At 34.0% G+C, this 21,132-nt stretch overlaps 2 protein-coding genes across 2 annotated transcripts; one reads left to right on the plus strand and one right to left on the minus strand.

Moving 5' to 3' along the window:
* The first annotated feature begins 235 nt into the window (after positions 1 to 235).
* On the plus strand, positions 236 to 5,191 carry LOC132039807 (transmembrane 9 superfamily member 7-like). Its single transcript, XM_059430334.1, has 7 exons — positions 236 to 459; positions 2,532 to 2,696; positions 2,813 to 2,922; positions 3,051 to 3,159; positions 3,238 to 3,350; positions 3,432 to 3,582; positions 3,656 to 5,191. Exons 1-7 carry the CDS (start codon positions 346 to 348, stop codon positions 4,811 to 4,813), a joined length of 1,920 nt encoding a protein of 639 aa, XP_059286317.1. The 5' UTR covers positions 236 to 345; the 3' UTR covers positions 4,814 to 5,191.
* A 1,206-nt stretch (positions 5,192 to 6,397) lies between these two features.
* LOC132039009 (beta-galactosidase) lies at positions 6,398 to 13,731 on the minus strand. The gene is made up of 19 exons (XM_059429536.1): positions 13,369 to 13,731; positions 12,938 to 13,033; positions 12,726 to 12,838; positions 12,580 to 12,646; positions 12,373 to 12,465; positions 11,919 to 12,062; positions 11,164 to 11,252; positions 10,953 to 11,058; positions 10,769 to 10,856; positions 10,413 to 10,531; positions 10,167 to 10,331; positions 9,523 to 9,695; positions 9,321 to 9,430; positions 9,014 to 9,123; positions 8,749 to 8,859; positions 8,558 to 8,668; positions 7,797 to 8,002; positions 7,381 to 7,717; positions 6,398 to 6,958 (listed from the first exon to the last, which is right to left on the minus strand). The coding sequence occupies exons 1-19, from the start codon at positions 13,546 to 13,548 to the stop codon at positions 6,848 to 6,850; spliced, it is 2,529 nt and encodes an 842-aa protein (XP_059285519.1). The 5' UTR covers positions 13,549 to 13,731; the 3' UTR covers positions 6,398 to 6,847.
* Between the last annotated feature and the right edge of the window lie 7,401 nt (positions 13,732 to 21,132).

A 21,132-nucleotide genomic window follows, 5' to 3' on the forward strand; every position in this document is an offset into this window, starting at 1 on the left:
CTTTTTAGCTTGTCTAAAAAGAATAATACATTTCTATCTTCTTCTTTTTCTTAACAAAATTAACTTAAAACTTCTTTTTTACTCTTACTTAAATGATATATAAAGACGCAAATATTTTATGTCACCACAAGTTTCAAAAGTTTTCTTTCTTAAACTTTGTTTTTAATTAAATAATATCACATAAATTGGATGGAGGGAGTAATATTAAACAATTTAGATTAACACGTAACAACTCTCCAAACAAGCTTGTAAAGAGGTGTAGTACTTATGAAAAACGGTGAATCTTGGATTATGCATAAAACTTTCTCCTAATTGCACTCTTCTGTGTGCAGGGAAAAGAGAAGCATGGAGTTTCATATGGATCCACAAAAATCATGTATTTTCATCTCATTCTTGTTCCTCGTCTCGTCTACGCATTCATTCTATCTTCCTGGTGTTGCTCCTCGTGATTTTCAAACTGTATAAATCCTTCTTCTATCTCCCCCCTTTATTTGCACCTGATTTGATCATTTGTGTTTTCCTCTTTATTTGATATTTATACGAAAACCAATGCTATTGGGATCAGCTAGTAGTACCTGTAATCATTTCTTGAATAATTCAGGCATTTTTTTCATTTTTTGGGTGTCCATTAATTTCTATCCGTGATCATTCCTTGAATAATTGAGAAAATTATCAGTTTTGGGTGTACATTAATTTCTACATATAATCATTACATTAGGAGAGGTAGAGGTAGGCCGAAGAAGTACTAGCGAGAGGTGATTAGATAGGACATAGCGCATATTCAACTTACAGAGGACATGATCTTAGATGGGAAGGTATGGAGATCGTGAAATAGGGTAGACAGCTAGTAGGTAGGTGAGTGTTGTTTTGCTTTTCTGTGGGATAGGCTTGGTGGTAGGGTGGAGCACGGCATCTGTCGTATCTATTTCTCTTTCTATACCAATAGTATTAACATTATTCTCGCAGTTTATTGTTCTTCGATTTATGTTACCACCTGTTATCGCATTTTTTGCTGTTGTTACCGTTTCCTGTTTTGTATGATATGTACTGTTTTCCTTATTAGTTGACATGTCCTCTTCATTTCCGTATTTTCTTTTCAAATACTTTGAAATGCTTTTCTTGAGCCGAGTGATTTGTTGGAAACAGTCTCTCTACTTCCACGATGTAGGGTAAGGTCTGCGTACACCCTACCCTCCCTAGACCCCCTGTGGGATTACACTGGGTATGTTGTTCGTAATCATTACATTTTTCAGTATTGGGTGTCCAGTAATTTCTATCCGTAAACATTTCTCAAATAATTGAGGCATTGTTCAGTTTTGGGTGTCCAGTATTTTTCTACCCATAATCATTTTCTTGAATAATTGAGAAATTTTTCAGTTTTGGTGTCCATTAATTTCTACCCATAATCATTTCTTTAATAATTTGGACATTTTTCAAATTTGGGAGTCTATCAATTTCAAAGGTTTATACATTTTTGTGTTCTTGTGAATCATACTAGTTTGAATCTATTGATTAAGCAAAAATGTTTGGCTTGTAAAGTGGATGTGATAGTAGTGAATGAATTCATCTGGAGGTTCATTTGATAATTTATATCCCTGTTGATAGACTAATCCCTGGAAAATAAGTCACATTTGATTAATTTTGCTGAAGTTGAGCTCAAGTTCCTCTGGATAGGCATCTCCACTGCCTTATATGATGTCACCACGACTCTTTGTTACAACGAAGGCAGTTCCAGTATTTAGAGGCTATGGATTGCACTTGCTACATATAAAATTGTATTTTAAAATTTTCTTTAAGTTTTTTATTACGTGTATATAGACCAAGTTTGAGACAGTGAATGCATGTGTATCTATTTCCTATATGCTGATTTCCTCTGCCTTTTTATTTTGCGTTGGTCTGCTTGAATGAATGCCTTTGGCAGAATACATTTAACTCATAGCAAATGTGTTATAAGATTTTTTTTTTTTTTTTAAAAAAAAAAAAAACGGTCTCGAACTTTGAACTTTGAATGCGTGGCATCATCCCGACCCTTCAAAATTATTTTACCCTCAAATAATTTTTTTACCACTAAAATAACTCAATCCGAGCAAAAAAAATAATATGATAATTTTTTAAAAAAAATAATTTTTTTTAGAATTTAAAAAATTATTTTTAAAAAAACAGTGACTATTTTTCAAATTCAGTGCCCGAAAAAAAAAAAAAAAAAACAGTGACTAATTCAGTGTGAACTCAACAGAAAAATGTTGTATATTCTGAGCCCTTCTTGGCGTTTCTTCTTATTAAATCTGCTCGTCTTGAAGTGATTATATGTTTATCTATTGGTTTATGTCTTGAAAATCCTATGCAAGAAATATTGGGCATTGCAGTGATTTGATTGTCTCAGTTTCATCTGTTTGTTAACATGTTGTACTAGTTGCTGGAGTTGAAACATCCGAAAGAAGATCACTCGAAAAGATACTATTTTCACTTTATTTGAGAGTTGCAATATGTATAATTATCTAACAAGGCTGTTCTTATATATGTCTTTGCAGGGTGATTCCCTTAATATCAAAGTAAACAAGCTGTCATCTACAAAGACACAACTACCATATGACTATTATTACTTGAAGTATTGCAAACCTACTGAAATTTTGAATAGTGCGGAGAATTTGGGGGAGGTACTTCGAGGGGACAGAATAGAGAATTCAGTTTATAATGTAAGGATATGCTTTTTACATCTAGATTGAAAATGGCACTAAAAATGTTTGTTCATGTACTTAGTTACTTACCAGTAAACAAGCTGGGTTGTTTATAACTTGTGAATTATTCACAGTTCCAAATGAGACAAGAACAGCCATGCCAAGTGGTTTGTCGACAAAAACTTGATGCTGAATCTGCAAAGAACTTCAAGGAAAAGATTGATGATGAGTACAGAGTCAATATGTAAGATCAATTTAGTTTTTTTTTTTTTTTTTTTTTCCCCAGTTCAGTCCCGCCATGCATTATATTTTTGCTCATGTTTTTGCGCTGCCTCCAAAATTAAACTTTGATTATTCAAAATAATTATGCAGGATTCTAGATAACCTTCCTGTTGCTGTTCTTAGACAAAGGCGAGATGGAAGTCAGTCAACTACTTATGAGCATGGTTTCCGTGTTGGGTTCAAGGGAAATTATGCTGGGGTTAGTGCAACCAATGAATTACTATAGAATGATGACATAATCCTTGCTAAGTAATCTGACCCTTGATTCTTCTTCCAGAGTAAAGAGGGAAAGTATTTTATCAACAACCACTTAAGCTTTCGAGTCATGTACCACAAGGATCCTGAAACTGATACAGCTCGTATTGTTGGGTTTGAAGTCACTCCAAATAGGTTTAGATGCAAACCTCTTCCTTGCTGTTTGTATTCAAATTGATTATTCCTGTTCTTCTCTCACTTGATTTTTCTTGACAGCATTAATCATGAGTACAAGGAGTGGAATGACAAGAACCCTCAAGTGACGACCTGCAACCAGAATACAAAAAATTTAATTCTAGGTGGTGTTATACCCCAAGAAGTAGATACGGATAAGGAAGTTGTATTTACCTATGATGTTTCCTTCAAGGTATTCTTCTTATTGAACCGTTATCTGTCCTACATCAAGCACGAAACAATTATTTAATATCTGTTTTCTGCAGGAGAGTGATATAAGGTGGGCTTCTCGTTGGGATACATACCTTCTCATGAATGATGATCAGATCCACTGGTTTTCCATCATAAACTCCCTTATGATTGTCCTCTTCCTTTCTGGTATGGTTGCAATGATCATGATGAGAACTTTGTACAGAGATATTGCTAACTATAATCAACTGGAAACACAAGATGAAGCTCAGGAAGAAACAGGATGGAAACTTGTTCACGGAGATGTTTTCCGCCCTCCTATTAAGTGTGGATTATTGTGTGTTTATGTTGGGACAGGTGTCCAGATATTTGCGATGACACTAGTGACAATGATCTTTGCTGTGCTGGGTTTCTTATCACCTTCTAACCGTGGTGGACTTATGACTGCCATGGTTCTGCTCTGGGTCTTCATGGGCTTGTTTGCCGGCTATTCTTCTGCACGTCTTTACAGAACATTTAGGGGAACGGAGTGGAAGAGGATTACTTTGAGAACGGCTTTTATGTTCCCCGGTATACTTTTTGCTGTCTTCTTTGTGCTGAACGCTCTTATCTGGGGAGAGAAATCTTCCGGAGCTGTGCCTTTTGGAACTATGTTTGCTCTTGTGTGCTTATGGTTTGGAATCTCAGTACCTTTAGTGTTTGTTGGCGCCTACATCGGCAATAAAAAAGTGGTCATTGAAGAGCCAGTTAAGACAAACAAAATACCTAGACAAATACCGGAGCAGCCATGGTACATGAAACCGGCCTTTTCAATTCTTATCGGTGGCATTCTTCCGTTTGGGGCTGTTTTCATTGAGTTGTTCTTCATTTTGACTTCCATATGGCTGAACCAGTTCTACTACATCTTCGGCTTCCTTTTTATAGTTTTTCTGATCTTGATAATCACGTGTGCGGAGATAACAATGGTTCTCTGCTACTTCCAGTTGTGCAGTGAAGATTATTATTGGTGGTGGAGAGCTTATCTGACTGCTGGATCCTCGGCTTTGTACTTCTTTCTCTACTCTGTTTTCTATTTCTTCAGCAAGTTGGAAATTACGAAGCTGGTTTCAGGCATCTTGTATTTCGGTTACATGTTGATTGCATCGTATGCATTCTTTGTGTTAACGGGAACAATTGGTTTCTACGCTTGCTTCTGGTTTGTCCGGAAAATCTACTCCTCTGTGAAGATTGACTGATCAAGAGATAGCTCATAAGTTATTACGAGTGTAGTGACAAAAGGTCATGTTGATTGTTTTGTATGCCTTCTTGGTGTTAACAGGAACAATTGGCTCCTCTACTTGCTTCTGCTTTGTCGGAAAATATACTTGTTGGTGAAGATTGACTGACTATAGTATGTACTGGTATAGTGAAAGTGGTCTTACTTCTGATGATTTTGATATGTAGAAAGAAAGTCGCAAAGTTTTTTTCTTTTTTGTTGCTTCATAGGATAAAGGCTGAAATTTCCAGCCTGCCAACGACCATTTTGTTTCCGTTTTTAATTTATTTTGCTGGTTACATTGTTGAAACATTACTTGTACCTTTTAGCAATACATCTGATGGAATGTTACCAGAAATTTTGTGTACTGCAAGCTTGGAACACAGGGCTATGATTGAGCATAGTTTAAACAATCTTGCTTAGGGATCTCTTTATGTATGAAAGCATCTAATATGGTGGGATATATAGTAAAAAGTTTCTTTAACAAAATACCTAGGATCTATGTGCTTGCAAGCCAAACAAGTTCAGGTTTCTTATACTTTGAGCTCGAACAAAATTCAAGTAATCCAGCAGCAGTTTCAGTTTGCTATGAGCCCATATGTTTGGAATATTCATTGTTTTTTCCTAATAAAAATTCTCCTAAAAGCGATAAAGTGTCATATTTATATTTAAAGTCGAAATGTAAATACATGAAGGGGACATGAAACCTTATCTTGAGAATGAGCATACCAACTCGGATGAGTTATAATTATGTCAAAATGAGTTCTCAGAGTCTTGATGGAATCAGAGAAAGAGATATTAAGTGAACTTTTAAATACAAATACAGAATTTGGGTCAAAGTTACTGATTTATGTCGAACCCGTAGACAGGCTTGTAGCTCCATCCCTGGTGTAATGTCCTAATTTGGAATTTGAAGTCCATTCATCCTGCACCCCTACTGTTTGTTATTTTCACTTGGCACTTTGTAAGAAAAAAGACCTGGTAGTTCCATTAACTCCGCAAGCTTGTTTATTGCAGTATGGCTACACAGCCAGGGGCGAATCTACATGTAAGTGAGGGTGTTCACCCGAACACTCTCGGCAAAAAATTACAATGTATATATAGAGTAAATTTTCTGTATTTATGTGCATATATTAACTTTTGAACACCCTCGGCAAAAAATTACAGTGTATATTTAGCTTCTTCTTTTTTTCCGAACGCCCTGGATGAAAATCCTGGATCCGTCACTGTACACAACTCACTCTTCTTCTTCTTTTCATTTGGAGAAAAAGTCATGAATAAGGTGAAAAAAGAAGCAAGAAGGAAGACATTAGTAAGATTTATACCGTGCATTGCAGTATGTGTAAAGTGAAGCTTTAGACCCTTTTCTTTTCCATTTTCACTCTAGGAGAATCATAGTAGCTTCCACTTATCTCATGTGAAACACATTTAAGGTGCACTTTCGGCACATGATTAAGGCAGTATTTCATAGTAGTATGTCTACTTGCGAAGCTGTCAAGAAGCAACACTTTCAACAGGCAACACATGCATGCAGAGGAACAAGAGTGAGAAGAGTGAGAAAACATAATTGAAAGAGCTTGATGGTATTGCAACATCATAAAAGCAATGAATTATTGCTTTCTTACGTACATGATACATTGTAGAATTTTGAACTTCATGAAAGCAAAATGCTTTCCAAGTCTCTAGCACAAACAAAATTTGCACATTTTCTTGATTTCTCATCAAGAATCGTCCCGATGTGCACTTGGACAAAACCTCAAATGCTTGTTTTACAGTAACTAAAATGTACACAATCTTTCACCAATCATCTTCGCAATCAAGTGAACTTTGATCAAAGAGGTGTGTTGCTTAACTGTACAACTTCACCCCCAAGCAAAGCCAAAAAATGGTGGTGCCGATTTATGCATGGATGTCTAGTGGCTTGTTCGAAAAATATGTTTGAAGGAGTGGTTAAATATTTCTATCACGCGGTGTTTAAGAAAACTCACTGAAACCACTTGTATCCTCGGGATCATCAACTACAAATGGCTTCCACTGAGAGTTTCTTCAGAACATTCCGACACGGATCACCTCCAAAATTCTCTGGAGTCACCTGTACTGAGCAAGACTCTTTCCCAACACAATTCTGCAAATATAAGAATAACCAATTAAAGATGCAGATAGTTCAGATAGTTCAGACCCTTCAGACATAGCTGCTTAAATAAATCAGAAGAAACAGGTGAATATAAACAGAAGATAGGAGCTCGTTAGGAAAAACGCGGATATGGACCAATCAGTCTCGCATATTTACCCAGTAATAAACTTAAATTTTTTTGGGATAATTACATTTTTGGACCGCTCAAAATAAAAATAGCCAGCAAATGTAGGTTTTGTATATTAAGTATAATATACATATGCAAAATATACATAATCAATGTATAGGTTTTTGTATATTTTGGCTAGTGCCCGTAATTAATTTCGACCAACGGGCCAAAAATGGAAAAATCCCTTTTTTATAGCTAAACTCAATTATGAATGTCAACTCATCAAAATATGATTCATAAATACCTTTTCAAAAGCGTCATATGATCGTCGAGCATGGCAGCTCCCCTGCTGAAAGCTTCCACAAACTCCCTCAGGTGTTCCAAAACTTGCAAATTTGATTGAAGAAATCTTCTGACCAGGTGCACACCGAAGATGGGCTTTAGGTCTGAGAGGTCTGTCGAATTTACCAGATACTAGCCTTTGCCAATTCAACAACTGTGGTTGCCACTCATATATATCAGCACAAACACTTGCTATTTCTCTTTTGACTAATGTGATCCCGTAAGGATCTCCACCCCATTCCTCGAATACAACTAACAAATTTCCAGTAGGATACAGCCAAGACCGGGGTACATGGTACCTGAATTTATGATTCTTAGTTAAGTTGAGAGCTTCTCATTACAGCAGAGGAAAATCCACTAAGGTTCGTCATTACTTACCACCTTTGCGAGCCCTCTCCACAGTTAGTTAGACACTTTTTCTCATCAAACCAGCCAGTATAGTTACAGACACTACAACTACCAGATGATTTATATGCAGGCCAGTGGCGTCCGAGGCTCTGACTGTTTATCCATACTTGACCTTTGCCCATGGTATTCATATCTAACGCCAAAGGCTCATTTCCATCTGGAGCATTGAATGTAGTCTGCAAATAAAGCAAAGGGATTTAGTGGGCTTTTATTCGGGCCTTATTTATTTTTTTTTTTTTTATTTTTTTTTTAGAAGAAATTTGAATTCTTGATATGAGCCGTGTTACAGTAAAGAGGAATTTTCATAAATATCACTATTTATACCACTAATAACAAATTATGGTGACATTATTGAGTTTTCAAAACATACCAACAGTTTCTTTTCAAAACATATCATACATACACACATACACTTGCAGCCATACAGTCATACATGCATGCATACATACACACACTGGCTGCCATACATACATACATACATACATTAAAAATCTACTATAAAATGAAAATCTAGCTATTTTTTGGTAATAATTAGTGGGCTTAAGTCGTTATATCACGTAAGCCTCCCTACAGTTAAATGTTAGCACTGCCCCATAAAGCTTACTCCTTTCAGTAATGCCCATGACCTATGCTTATATACTGAGCTTTAGAAGAACCTAATTTTCCTGTCTTATTGAAGGATAACTTTTACTCTAATAACTAAAATGATAGAGAAGATATGAGTTACGCACCTTATACCAACTGAGTGGCTGTTTCTGAGCCACCAAAGAGCCCTCAACCCACTCAACAGATGGGCTACCACTGAGCGAATGAAGACTCAGGGATTCTCCTTGTAGACCAACCTGGTAAAAGAAATGAACAGTCAGGTATACAGACAGGCATCTAAGCTAACAATTTTGTTTGAACATCTAAAAAGACAAACCTTGTAGAACCATTTCTGCCATGTTAAATCTCTTGTCCCTTCGTTAAGACCATTAAGTGAAACTGGTCCAAGAACACCAGCATTCCATGTCTCAAAATGAGGGCCAACATTCTACATTCAAGTATAAGCAAAAGCATGATGAGCAAATTTTGGAAACACTGAAGTATAACTCTGAAAATCAGTTTCATTTTAGTGCAGCTCATAGAACCAAGCAATAATAAGCACGTGCAATAGAGAAAGAGGGGGTGGGGGGACAGGGACAAACCGGAAGACCAACAGCAATGCTTAGCAGAGAAATCTTGTTGACACCAGCTCTCAGATTTATACCACTGCTGAAAGTTAGTTTTGGGTTTTCTAAACTTCCATACACAGTTCCTGCAAGAAGTTTGGATGAACGGAAATGTTAAATAACAAAGTGCCACTTGACTGGGACATCATTTTTTTTTTCTTACACCAAATTGTTTCCTCACTTGGGTCGTAAATTGCATGCAATGGAAAGCCTCAAACCTCCAATAAAAATAAATAAAAAAAGAGACTAAAGCAACAATTGTACGCAACAAAAGACAGCAGACCTGCTAATTGACCATTCAAGAATACATGCAATGCATGGCCAGCAGAGAAGACCGTAAGCCATGGCCAATTTCCACTATTCAAAAATCCTTCTGTTGGATCAATCTCGACGCTGCGGGTAAACATTATTAATCATAAACATGTGAGCAATCTGAAGTAGTTCGAATGTAATTAACTTCCTTATTTTGTTTGTGAAGCACTTACTCAGTCATGTACCACAAATAATCCGATACATCTCTTGTGATATTTATCTGCTCCAATAACCCAACAACTGTGAAGGTATCGTCTTCATGCGATGCTGCCTCTTCATTATATGACTCCCAAGAGAATCCTCTACTGACTGGAGTCATCTTCATCTGAGCAATTTGAGCACCAACCTTCACATTGAATTAGCAGTGTGCTGTCAGACTTCTGGCTGTGCAGTTAGGTACAAGGCAACTTCTCTCAAGAAAGTAAAGATTATTAAAAATTGTGAGACATTTTCATCGTTATGCACTAAGGGGTCCTTTGGTTGCTGGTTTGAGTGATGTAGGTATTAGTAATGCAGGGATTAGTCATGCGTTTAGTTATGCAGGCATTACTAATTCATGTATTAGTTATTCTATCTTCTACCTTGCCTAAAATAAACATAAATTGACTCGTAACTTACACATGTTTTAGTTATGCGGGACTGTAAACTGGTAACCAAACAAGGCACTTGGTGCGCTGAATTTTATACATAGAAACTAAAATGTTACCAAACATGGTACTAGTTATGCTGATTTTAATACAGAATATTTCACTTCCTAACCAGCAACCAAATGACCCCTAATAGCATAAGTACTTGAGGAGAACAGTCTTTTTCTCACCCTTGCAGTATTATATACAGTGTTCTTGCAGTCAGGAAGAATGCTGATAGACCAGGGTGGCAAGTTATAATGCCGGTTCCCAAATGCCACTTTAGCAAAAGAGTGCTGGTTGTAATTTGCTAGGAAGGCAGCGCAGGCCCCAGACTCCGACTTAAAAACACGGGCCTGTAAGAGAAAATGTAAGTTTCATTTCACTTCAAATCTGGTAATGCTGACTGGTTTAAGAAGAAACCAAATAAATATCACCTCTTGATAGTTTCCTAATGATGTCACAGTTGGATCCGCAGATACTAAAGCTGGCTCACAAAGCTTTATTGCTCTATGCAGATCTTTCAGATGACCCCATTTAGGCTCCCGTAATAACCCTGAAGATCAAAGGGAACAAAAGTTCACTTTGGCAAAACTATTATTTCCACTTCAGTCGCTCTTCTTTTCTATCATTTATATCTTGTTTCTAGTTCTAATCATGGACTTGATAGTAAACAAAACTCATAAGTTTTTCCCAATGGTTATAGAACAAAACCAGACGTAGAATTTTGGTCCTTAACCTTCTCATACATTAAGATGTTCAATCCAAACATATACTTTACCAAAAAACATACCAAATTCATCAAGAGGTGCATCATAGTCATAACTAGTAGCAATAAATGGGCCACCGGAAGTCCTTGCAAAGTTTGTTCCTCCATGATACTGGCCAAGAAGAAGAAAAAAAAGAATCATAGAACAATGTCTAATCTTTGGATTCAGAAGAAACATACTTCTAAAATTCAAAGTCCAATGAATTACCATATAGTAATTGACGAAGGAGCCTCCCGTTTGTATAAATCTTGCGACAGCAAATGCCATATCCTCTGCAGGACGGTAAGGAACTGGTCCTCCAAATTCAGTAAACCTGCCACATTATTGGAACGGAAAGTTATCCCGCCATGAACTCTAACAAAGATGTAAAATAAGATATTATTCACTTATTTCTTATGAGAGATGTATATGCAATTACCAGGCTGTCCAGGCTTCAGTCCACATCTTGGGTTTACTAGCCTTATTTGGTTTGAAGTAGTCACAGTAGAAACCATTGCAAGTATTAATCTGACCAGGGGAAAGGGATACATTAAGGTAAAATACCAGAGAAATTTCATTTTAAAACAGAAAAAAGAACAGAAAGCCAATACAAGTTATTTTCCAGGATGTTTTACAGAATTAGTAAGAGATAATTACAGTCCAATGCCTTTCGGTGATCTAATATACAAAATAGCCAGCAGTTGTACAAGTTTATATATATATATATAAAATATACAAGTTTATATATATAGCCGATATACATGTTGTATACATATGGGAATATACATATAATATACATAATACACAAATAATATACATAAACAGTGTGTATGTTTAGTATATTTTGGTTAGCTCCCATAATTAATTTCGGCCGACAGGCCAAAAATGAAAAACTATCAGAAACAGGCCAAGTACAGTATCTCTTTGATTGTAAGTCTGATTCAGACAGGTAAAGAATGTTCTTTAGCAAAACACTAAGAAACAAACATAATCACAAGTCGGTGGATTACAAGAGTCAAAGGCCTCCAAATATTTTTTGAAGAGACAAGAAAACAGATAGGAGTGGGAACAAAAGCCACCCCATGTGCAAGGGCTAAAAGTATTCTATTTAATCCATCAACATCTAGATTGGCAACTGACAATAATTTTTGCATAAGAATATAAAATCAATGAAATTATATAGAATCAACTTACAATAGGATCAGGGACATCATCTTGCTTGCACATGATCCATGGGACACCAGTTTCAAGATCCACAGCCATTTTAGCTGCCCACTCTGAGTAGACTTTACCAGGTTCACCTAGTTCCCACTCCATAGGTCCATATTCATTTTCGATCTGTCAAAATATTTGGCCGGTCGTTCAAAAATAATTACATTCGCTAGCCAAATATAAAAGAAAAGTATACATTATTTTGCATAAAAAATGTATATTTTTATGTATATTATACATTAATATACAAAAAATATATATTTGTTGGCTATTATTTCGATTGGCGGCTATTTATGTCAATTTCTCAATTTTCAAAGACAGATATTTTCACCCAATTTACACCTTAGTTTTAGCTACAAGAAGAACCTTATCAGACAAATTTGCAAGATTTACTGGAAAGAAAGATAACAGAAGAGACTGAAATTTTTTTAACAACCTGAGATAGAATAATTGGACCACCCTGAGATTCATAGAGCTTTTCTGATTTCATCATATCAACAATCTTGGTAGTGAACTTTTGCATTGCAGCCTATATTTAGAGAAAAAATATAACACCCAAATTAGAAACAAGTCACATCAAAGCAAGACAATTATAGAAAACTGTTGCAATGAAGAAATGTTTCATATGATATCTTGATCTAACCTTGAAAGGCTCATTGTCTGTTCTGAAACTGATACCTGGAACATATTTCAACCAAACTGGAAACCCCCTGAAATTAAAACAAGTAATATGAGCAAGAACTTAACTTTATGCCTATATATGTGTATCACAAAAAATTTAATCAATACCCAAAATTCCATTCAGCACATGCATAAGGTCCAATCCTGAGATGAACATAAAGTCCTGCTTCTTGGACCACTTTAATAAATTTCACTAAATCATATCTCCCTTCAAAATAATACTGGAAAAGGGAAAAAAAAAAAAAAAAAGTAAGTTAAATAACAGCACATAATGAAACCAGTAATAATTGAAGAAAAATAGTCTCCTTTAATTTACTCACTTTCCCTTCTTCAGGCTCATGCCCATTCCAAAAAACATAAGTCTGTATTACATCTACTCCTCCTTCTTTTGCCTTCTGAATAAGATCTGGCCACATCTATGTAACCCCAAAACAAGAAAAAAATATAACAACTAAGATAAACAAACAAAAAAAAAATTCAAACACTATAAAAAAAATAGGAATTAGCGACGGACAAAATCTGTAGCTAAACAGCAAAATCCGTTGCTAATTCTATCTAGCAAAAAAATCTGTTAGCTACGAGCAACTTAGCGACGAGATTTGTAGCTAAAGCCAATTTTTTTTTTTTTTTTTTGTAGTGAAAGTTCAGTGGGAGAGGGAGAGAGCAACTAATTAAGACACCCATTTCCCAAAAATACAGTATTGAATAAAACATGGAACATCAAATCAACATGTGAAGTAAATTTTCATACCTCAGGGGTGCTTCTTGGATAATGAATTGATCCAGAAATGAGGATTTTTCTTTGGCCATTTACAATAATAGCTCTATGGTCATATGAAACAGAAGCAATTCCACAAGAAATCCATGAAAACAATAAGAACATTAGTAACATAGTCCACATTGCTATCCAAGAAACCATATTGGTCAGCATTGAGAATTGTATGAATATCTCAAGCTTGTGCCTTTACAAGGCCCTCAACTTATGCCTTCTTTATGTAGTTGCACTTTATTCTATTCTTGCAATAATATAAGTATAGAAAAAATTACTATTCCTACGTAGATATTAGGAGAGTGGTGAAGAAACAGCTGTTTTTGTTGTCTGAAGAATATTTTTTTTCTTTTTCTTTTTATGTTTATATAGTACTACTATACTTTCCCCTCTAGTACTGAGCAAGAGAACAAAGAAGAAAGAGAAATTTGCTGTCTAAAATAGTGTTACTACTAGTAGAACTGTTACTACTGACAAGGGTGAATGTGTGATAATTGAGGACTTTTTTCCATTATTATTAAATATAAGTTTTCAGAATAATGATTTTGTTTTTATGGTTATATACATTGGATCCGGAGTTTTTAAGTAGAAAAAAAAACTTTTTGCGATGGTTTGGAAGAGAAAATGTTCTTTTGTGACCATTTACTATTTGAATATAAGAAAATTAAGATTTTTGTAAAATTTTTACAAAGAAATACAAAACACCAATTGACCCGATTAAAAAGGTCAGGGTTATCAATTTCGTAATAAAATGTGAGATCATCTTATTTCGCGTTTGATCGATTTTTTAATTTTGATGTAATTAATATAGGATTATTTGTACAATAATTATGATATTGGAGCACTTTTATAGCATGCTCAGTGGAATAACCTTTTTGGGATAGTTACTTTCTTGATGAAGTAACAACATGATAAAATCGTCCTTCTTTCAAATATCTTCTCCCAAAGTCCTTTAGGAAAGTCAAGGTTAAAACTAAAAATAAAAATTTATAAAAATGTATCTAGAGCCCATTTGGATTGACTTATAAGTTGTTAAAAATAGATTATAAGTTGTTTTCGGCTTTTTTGAGTGTTTGACTGATCAGCTTAAAATCATTTTGTGCTTAAAATAAGCCCAAAAAAATAATTAGACCTGTTTGGCTTAATTTATCTAAAGCAGCTTATAAGCTGAAACAACTTATAAGCTAAAAAAAAAAAAAAAAGTTGAACTACCCCAACTTTTTTTTTTTTTTGGCTTATAAGTTGTTTTGTTTTCAGCTTATAAGCTACTTTTTTTAAGCCCATCCAAACAGGGGCGGATGTACCAAGAGCCCACCGAACACCCTGGACAAAAAATTACAGTGTATATTTAGGGTAAATTTTATATGTTTATGTACATTTATTAACTTTTGAACACTCTGAACATATATTACAGTGTATATTTAGGTTCAATTATTTTTTCGAACACCCTGAGTGAAAATCCTGAATCCGCCACTGCATCCAAACAGGCTCCTAGTCTAGTGTAAAACCAAGTAGTGTTTTGTAGTTGTCCCCCCTTAAGAAAAGAGTATCCACTTAGCTATTTACACATTTTTTTAAAAAATATTAATTTCTAGATAAAAATAAGTAATTTAACTAAACTGTTCCAATTAAATAGGTATTTAGATTTGATCACATAGCACTTAATAAGAAAAAATTTAGAAAAATAAGGTTAATTCTTTCTTGATTTGATAAGTGGACAGTCACAACAAAAAAACTAAGTGAACATTCTTTTTTATCCGAAGGGAGTACTATATATATATATATATATATATATATATATATATATTTCTACTATATTAGAAGCACCGGTTGGTGGTTCTTTCGTCGTCCGTCGTGGACCCCACCCCCCCCTCCCCCCAACACCAACATAAAAAAAAAAAAAAAAAAATTTTGGCCCCATATTAAAGCAGCCCTAAAAAAAAAAAATTGAAAAAAAAAAATTATGGCCCCATATTCAACAACATTCGGTATTAAAAAAAATTGTGGGCCCCATATTAAACAACATCAAAAGGATATTAAAAAAAAAAGTGGACCCTATATTAACAAAATCAAGAATATTTAAAAAACAAACAATGTTAAAAAAATGCGGGCCCCATATTAAACACGATGCGTATTCATAGCAAACACTAATATAATAAAGTTTTAAATACGAAAGACAAACTACAATGTTATATTAATCGTGTTTTGAACATAGTATCCCATATTGACAAAATCAAGCAATATATAAAAAAAATGAATCCCATATTAAAAAAATAAACAATGTCAAAAAAAAGTGCAGATTTTGTATTCTTAGCAAACACTAATATAATAAAATTTTATATACGGAAAGACAAATTACAATGTTATATCAATCATGTTTTGAACATAGTAAAAATTGTAAAAAATAAAATAAAATTGTGGGCCCCATATTCAACAACATCCAGTATTAAAAAAAAAAAGTGGAACCCACCACATTCAAACTCACGGGGAAAAAAAAGTGGACCCCGTATTAACAAAATCTAGCAATAAAAAAAAAAAAAAAAGTGAATCCCATATTTAAAAAAACAAACAATGTTAAAAAAAAATATGGGCCCCATATTAAACACGATGCGTATTCATAGCAAACACTAATATAATAAAGTTTTAAATACGGAGCACAAACTATAATGTTATATTAATCGTGTTTTAAACATAGTATCCCATATTGACAAAATGCTAATATATATAAAAAAATGAATCCCATATTAAAAAAATAAATAATGTCAAAAAAAATAGTGCAGACTTTGTATTCTTAACAAACACTAATATAATAAAGTTTTAGATACGGAGCACAAATTACAATGTTATATCAATCATGTTTTGAACATAGTATATATATAAAAAAAAAAAAAAAAAAAAAAATTGGGCCTCATATTAAACAGGCCCATAAAAAAAATTGTAAAAAAAAAAATTGTAGCCTATATATATTGACCCCATACTAAACAGCATCAAATATATAAAAAAAAAAGTGGAACCCACCATCTCCAAACTCACGGTAAAAAAAGTAGACCCCATATTAACAAAATCAAGCATTATCAAAAAAAAAAAAATTGAACCCCATATTAAAAAAAAATAATGTCAAAAAAGACTTTGTATTCATAGTAAACACTAATATAATAAAGTTTTAGATACGGAGTACAAACTACAATGTTATATTAATCGTGTTTTGAATGGCTATATATATATATATATATATATATATTAAAAATAATGCAAATTAATAATGTCCAAAAAAAATGCACCCCATATTAAAAAATCAAACAATATTCATGTAATTTCCAAAGTATCTCATTAAGTCAATAATAATGGATTCATTACCGCGTGCGTATCAATCCATTAGTGGAGCAAATGAAATTATTGTACAAGTAACATACTTAAAATACTTATATATTAAAATAAGATAGAATTTAATTACTTTTTCATTTTTTCCTTACTCTAATAAATGTGAAAATAATTGTGGGCCCCATATTAAACACCATGCGTATTTGTAGCAAACACTAATATAATAAAGTTTTAAATACGGAGACAAACTACAATGTTATATTAATCGTGTTTTGAACATAGTATCCCATATTGACAAAATCAAGCAATATATATAATAAAAAAAAGTGAATCCTATATTAAAAAAAAATAAACAATGTCAAAAAAAAAGTGCAGACTTTATATTCTTAGCAAACACTAATATAATAAAGTTTTAGATACGGAGCACAAATTACAATGTCATATCAATCGTGTTTTGAACATGGTGTGTGTGTGTGTGTATATATATATATATATATATATATATAATGTCCAAAAGGGTGGGCCCCATACTAAACGACACCAAGCAATATAAAAGATAAAAATAAAAAAAGAAGAAACTATATAAAGCATGGGTTTAGACCCATGTTTCATCGTCCGTTGTCCCTTTAAAAAAAAAAAAGGAAGAAAAAAAAGTGGAACTGACCACATCCAAACTCACGGGAAAAAAAAGTGGACCCCATATTAACAGAATCAAGCAATATTAAAAAAAAAAATGTGAATCCCATATTAATAAAACAAACAATGTTAAAAAACAAATGCTTAGAAAATCAAACAATTAAATCAATAATAATGGACTCTTTAGAATAAGGAAAAAATTAATTTCTACTTTGTTTCATTTTAAACATGTAAAATTAATTTAATAATTTGAATTAGAATTATCTAAATCAAAATTTGATAAAAAATAATAAGTATTTTACACCGTTAAATTAATCGAATTAAAATTGAAAGTATCAACTGATATTCAAAATATTGCTATTATTTTATCTAAAAGAGAGGAAAATAGTTTTTTTTAAACAAGCTTTTCTTTTAAAAGGTATTAATAAATTTTCGTAGCAAACACGAATAAAATAATGTTTTAGATACGAGCACAAACTACAATGTTAAATTAATCGTATTTTGAACATATATATATATATATATATATATATATATATATATATATATATATATATATATATATATATATATATATTATCATTATCTAAACACAACTACATATACATAGATACACTATAATCCGAAGTGTTGAGCCCGTGCGCAGCACGGGCATAGGCCATCTAGTATATATATATATCCTAGTTTTGATCCACTGAGTCAAATATCAATCAATAAAATTATTCATTCTCACCATGATTTTAGTATAGCTTCTCACAAACCAAACGATCCCATAGTTTCATAGTATGAGATAAACTCCAGCCAGTCAACACTTTTAAGATGGGACCAACTTGTTCCCGAGTCCTACATCTTGAGCTACTAGGCACAGGAGCCGGTAACTCATATGGATTTTTTATTTAGTTGGGTCGGATTTAAATGGAGTGAGTTTAAAAAATGAAATCAGGTTATGTTGGGGATTTCCGTTAAGACAGGGGCTATTTGAAAACTTTAATGACGGAAGAGGTATTTTTTACCCAAATTTATAATTGAGGATATTTTTAGCCCTTTTTTTCAGAGTCGAGGAGCATTTTTGACCCTTTTCCCTTACCCAAATTACTTTGATTTCTCCATAATCTAGTCACTTAATCAATACTACTATGTTAATTGAAACAATAAAGAAGATAATTCGGTTCACTGAAACGATTAATATTTGAAACCTGATACATTGTACTCCCTTTGTTTCAATTTATGTGGTACACTTTTCTTTTTAGTTTATCCTCAAGAGAATATCACATTTTTATATTTAAAAACAAATTAACATTATATGATGATTTACAGCCATACAAATATTTAAAACTTATTTTGAACCATAAATTTTAAAAGTTATCATTTTTCTCTTAAATTTTATGTTTAGTCAAATATCATCCCATAATCGGAGGGAATACTAAAATTGAATAATTAGTTGATGGAATAATTAAGTGAGAACTTCCTTTGTTCAAATTGGTGCTTAGCACCTACTTTAAACACCCAAAACATGGATGGTGTATTGGTGTGGAAGTGACGGTGGGGCCCTTTCTGCATTTTATGCGTACAGGGACCCACTCTTCTATAGTTCCATTCATTGTACTACTTTCCGCTGTCTTTTTAAAGCATCTATTTTTTTTTATTAAATCGACGCGGAGAGCTTAACACTACTGAGGACTGTTTGGCTTTAATTAAAAAGGTAAATTTTAATGCGGGCCTTTTAAGCTACTGTAAAGTACTCTCTCCGTCCATTTTTACTTGTCATACTAAAATAGATGTCCGTTTTTACATATCCAATTTAGAAATCAAGAAATAATTTATCATTTCATACTTATTTTTATTTACCCCTCAAAAGGTACAGTTAAATTTATTAGTGGTTTAAAAGATACATGAGTTAATTTGTTATAAGCAAGAAGAAAATAATAATAATATTGCAATGAAATAAGGTAAATATAAGATAAGGAAAATGATAAATAAGATAAGTAAGCCTAGGCCAAATGAGTCTCGAAGGATTCTCTTAATAAGGATGACTCTGGTAGAGCACTCGGCCTTTAAGAACACTTCGAATCCGGAACAAAAGAATATAGATGGAACAGTTTTGCTTTGGAATAGAGACTGAATTGTATAAAAGAGTTTAAGTAATTGTATTTCGATGATCTTACATTGAGCTTTTAGGCTCCTTTTATAGTTGTAAAGCGTCAGCCTTGAGCTACAAATCTATCCTAATAATAAGCAATAATAATCAGTAAATGCTATTGTTAATGCATAAATATAACGTCAGCTTCAAAATCAGACCGGTTATATAATGTTAATTCTTCTTAAATGGCCCGTACCAACTGCTTCGAGTTCTCACGGGGTCGCTTTTCCCAGTCAAACCAACCATCACTGCATTGCCTGATTTCATATGCCGCGTGTTCCTCTTTCTTCCATGCCATGTGTCAAGCTATTTTTCCATTTATACAGATAGTCCCCTCACTTCCCGGTGAAAGAAGTGATACCGGGGAAATGGATCGTTCAGACGGTTTATTCAAAGAGGCAACCGTCAAATCAGAATTTAATGCACCCCCTGCAGAATGCCGGCGACCTTTTAGTCATGACAATTGACAAAAAAATAGTCGTTCATAAAAGAGAGTGCCCTTCAAAATTCTAATCGATTCATCTTCCATTATTTGTGTATAAATAAGGAAAGTGGCCAAATCCAAATTCAATCAAATCTTTTCTTTCCTTATACGTAAAATTGCTTAATAAACTCTTCTTGCTTTCATCTCTTCCTTCATTGTTTTTCTCTGAAAAAACTCTGACATGTCTGCCTCATCATCTTACCCTTCTCCCAATCGTTCCTCTCATAATGATACTCTATCTGCTGAACGCCATTTTGGGAAAGCTCCAATCTCTCCCACAAGTCAGGAGATTGATCTTAACTCCCACGCCGCCAATGTTCTCCCATCTAGATTCAAATATCATGTGGACTTCAGTGCCGTCGATCACCATCGTCAATCAGTTGAAGAGATTGACTCTTTTATAACTACTGACATTATTCCCAAAGTTCGTGAGGATTGCAACTTCGCCCAGAAGTTGATATTGCCGCCGTTAATCATGAAACCAGGATGAACCACCATATCGAGGGTTTTTCTATGGTTTACACATACCTTTTTGTGATAGGTTTTAAACTCCCAATTCTCAAGATCATTGAACACTTCTGCTGCCGATACCGTGTTTGCATCGGTCAAGTCACTCCCCAGGTTTGGCGCCTAATCTACTGTATTCAGCTTTTGATTGACCAAGTCGGTATTGCATTTTCACTCGACCATCTGATGCACCTATATTCTCCTCTGGTCTTCCGAGGAGGATTAGTGCGCCTATTTCCTCGTGGGAGACGCAGCCTGATTAACCCGGAGGATGATTTTGATGGGGGATGGCTTCACATGTTTGTGATGATTCGAACCAGCCTACTACATCGTTCCGCTCCCGAACCGTTTCCGGAAACTTGGAATAATACACGTAAGTACTTCACATGGATATTTTTTTTTTATATACTATAATCGCACTCCTCATTTTATTCAAAACCTTTTTCACATTCCCACTCTTTTTCAGTTGTTCTTGTTGAGCCAGAGCTTTTAGTCATAAAATTTGAGTGGGTAGTCGCTCTGCTTCGTGCCTCTCCTAATGTGACCCGATCTTGGAGAAGTATAACCTCCGATTGGTGGAGCGGAAAGAGTCATGGTGAGCGAAGCTATATTTTATTAACTATGCACAACTTCACGCCCCTTCTCTTCTTTTCACTCA

Source organism: Lycium ferocissimum, chromosome 12, assembly GCF_029784015.1.
Source record: "Lycium ferocissimum isolate CSIRO_LF1 chromosome 12, AGI_CSIRO_Lferr_CH_V1, whole genome shotgun sequence".
Lineage (NCBI taxonomy): Eukaryota > Viridiplantae > Streptophyta > Magnoliopsida > Solanales > Solanaceae > Lycium > Lycium ferocissimum.